This window comes from Lactuca saligna, chromosome 3 (genome assembly GCF_052625555.1).
Source record: "Lactuca saligna cultivar CGN05327 chromosome 3, ASM5262555v1, whole genome shotgun sequence".
In the NCBI taxonomy this organism is placed as follows: domain Eukaryota; kingdom Viridiplantae; phylum Streptophyta; class Magnoliopsida; order Asterales; family Asteraceae; genus Lactuca; species Lactuca saligna.
The window spans coordinates 175,190,904-175,193,896 of NC_136419.1; the positions used below are offsets into that span (position 1 = coordinate 175,190,904).

The 2,993-nt window shown below is 36.3% G+C and overlaps 1 protein-coding gene across 1 annotated transcript; it reads right to left on the reverse strand.

The window, feature by feature from the left end:
• Positions 1-486: 486 nt before the first annotated feature.
• On the reverse strand, positions 487-1,471 carry LOC145036185 (uncharacterized). The gene is made up of 2 exons (XM_078984648.1): positions 1,221-1,471; positions 487-1,135 (listed from the first exon to the last, which is right to left on the reverse strand). Exons 1-2 carry the CDS (start codon positions 1,469-1,471, stop codon positions 487-489), a joined length of 900 nt encoding a protein of 299 aa, XP_078840774.1.
• Positions 1,472-2,993: the final 1,522 nt, after the last annotated feature.

The following is a 2,993-nucleotide window of genomic DNA, read 5'->3' on the forward strand; positions in this document are numbered from 1 at the left end:
AGAAAAGTGACATGTGATTCCCATTATAAAAAGAATCTTAATAAACTAATGCATTAGTACCAATAAAGATTGAAAAAGACCAAACACAATTGATATAGAATACCATATCCGATTCCATTACTAAAAGACCATCAAAAGTTGCTAGGTTACAAGCAAGGATAGTATTGTTAATTACATCAAAAGTTGGGCTAATAATCAAAAGAAAGTCACCATACATAGTGTACTATTACATACTTCCAAAGCAAAAGAAAACAAGTAACCCTAATCATTCTAAAGTAACTGGGTTGTCCTTATTCACTCCTTTTCCATCCTTTGGAAAAACCTGCTTCCTGATTTGTATCTTGTTTATTCTCTATGAAAGCTTCCTTGCTCTAAAACCAAGGCTCTTAGGCACTCTAACACCAAGATTCACAGGCACTTGGTTAACAGGTACTGGATTCACACTTGGTTGACAGGTACTTCATTCACAGGATCTTGATTCACATGCTATTGATTCACAGGGACATTCTCTTGAATCACAGGCTCTTGATTGACATACTCTTGAGTTATAAGATCTTGATTCACATGTGTTGGAGCAGTTGGAGCTGGAGTGCTTGGACCTGCTTGTGAAGGACAATTTTTTGCATTACTCTTCTTTCTTGCTTTATTTGGACCTGCTTCAGAAGGACCCCTCATTGGATATGTAGCTTTCTTTTGTCCAGTTTCATTACAAATTGTACATCTGCGTTGAACACCTTCCGTGCTTATAGTATGTATGGTATTCCCACTGAGTTCATTTTCTGCTTGGTCTCTTTTTCTTTTCACACATAGCCTACCTGGTAACCTCCTCCTAATAGGAGGTAGTATCTGGTGAACATTAGGCATGTGGGGCCACAATGTACTATCATTCAGGGGATGTATGGTGTACTCATAGGCCCTAAGAAATGTAGATTTAGTAAACCACTCTACAAAAACTTCCTCTGAATCAAGATTCAAAGAATATATGGCACATATGGCATGTACACAAGGAATTCCTGTCAATTGCCAACCTCTGCATCCACCTTCTCTATTCTCTAGGTCAACGATATACCTTTCATTGCCTTGCACAATTTCAAATTGTTTGTATCCACTAACATATGGATCCCAGAATCTATCACTACAAAAGTTAGTTAGCACTTGCATGTACAAAAAGTAAGTAAAACTATTTGTATCGACTAACCTTCTCAACTTCTTTAGTTTACCAAGCTTCTTTATGATAGTTGGACAGATTGCCTAATTCCAGCCCAAATCCTTCCCCTTTCTGCATGTAAAATCTCTCCATCATAAACACCCTTATGTCCTCTAACATAGTGATCAATCGCTTCTTTCTAGCTTCTTCAATAACAACATTGAAGCTCTCATAAACACCATTTTCCATTGCATCACATCCCATTCCCACCTTAAAAAAAGGCCCCTGAGCAACAATTAGGGTCCCTTTTAATGAGATAATCATATTCCCCTACATCAAAGCTCTTGATCTCTTCCATTGCAAGTTCAAATTTATGAATTTTAGTTGCCTTTACAACCCTCCAAAAAGGTTTTATGTAGCACTCACCCTTAAAATTTTTATGGAAGTTAGCAAAGATGTGCCTAGCACATAACCTATGCTCCACTTCTGGACATCTTTCTTTCACAACCTCCATTATACCTTTCATTTATTTGGAATGTTAGTTTATGTAGAAGGTAATTTGTGTATATGTAGCTTGAGTCCGTATGACACCAATGTGATTCCATCACCATTTCCCCTTTCATCTATGTCTTCTATTAGATTGTCCAAGAACCACTTCCATGTACTCTTGTTCTCAACATTCACTACTGCCCAAGCTATTGGGTATATGTTATTTTTTCCAGCTATTGGGTATATGTTATTTTTTCCATCCTTACCTACTGCTGAGAGGAGCTCCTATTTACATATGTCCTTCAAAAAACATCCACCTATCCCAATAACCTTCCTACACCTGTCTAACCAGTTATCAACCAATCCTTTAAAACTCACATAAAGCCTTTCAAACACTACAGTAGAATTTCGTTGGGGCTGCGCATACACTTCAACATGAGATCCTAGGTTGGCTCTTTTAATTTCAGCTCCATATTCCCACAGCTTGGAATAATGATCCTTCAAATTACCCTCAATTTCACATAATGCAATGGGAAATACCAAATGAAAGAATGGTCCTGTTACCTCCTAAGTAGAAGTAGTTATTCATGTACCCCTTTGCATTTTATGTCCAATTATGTAGTAGTTATGGGTTAATCTTTAATGAAATGAAAATGAATGTGTTTTCTTATTTCATGTTTTCTGTTCATTACTGAAACAACATACATTAAAGGAGTAACAAGACAGACATAAAAAACAAACAACATAACTAACGAACATTCTACATATAATCTTATTTAACTAACATGCATATTAAAAAAAGGGACATTCTTAAAAAGATTCCATGATTCCCCATGCATAAACTCGCAACCATCAGATTTGAAATGGTATAGCTCCATGGTCACCTGTTTGAGAATGTCTTCATCCCTATTTGGATGTTCATTATCCAGTTCGTTATAAATATGTTGAAAATGCTTGACCCCTTTTTTTCAAATCCAGAAACTTGGATTTGACATTTCTTCTTCTTCAATATTGAGTATGACCCATTTGATGGTGAAACAAATAACAGACACGAGACCAAAATGATACGTTGCAAACTTCTAGTGGACCCGGTGGAAAATCCTCATATACAGTTACGATCCAAGCATGAACCAAAGCAACCTCCTCTTCGATGTTCCATCTAAATGGTACAGGTGAGTCCATAGTTGCAAGCTAAAATTGTAATGTGATACGATTAATATGGATATGAACAATTATTTATAGTGGCCCCTTTTTATAACTCAGATTGTGTTATCAAGTCAAATAGTTGTGTGTTGTATTGTCACTCAGTGCAATGTCTTGTCAACTCAAACAATCATTTATTATACACTTCATTCTT

Excerpts from the sequence above, each read along its gene's own strand:
- LOC145036185 (XM_078984648.1), bottom strand. The coding sequence starts at position 1,471 with ATGATTATCTCATTAAAAGGGACCCTAATTGTTGCTCAGGGGCCTTTT. Across the intron at positions 1,136-1,220 it reads AACTATCATAAAGAAGCTTG|TGATAGATTCTGGGATCCAT; the intron begins GTAAACTAAAGA and ends TAACTTTTGTAG.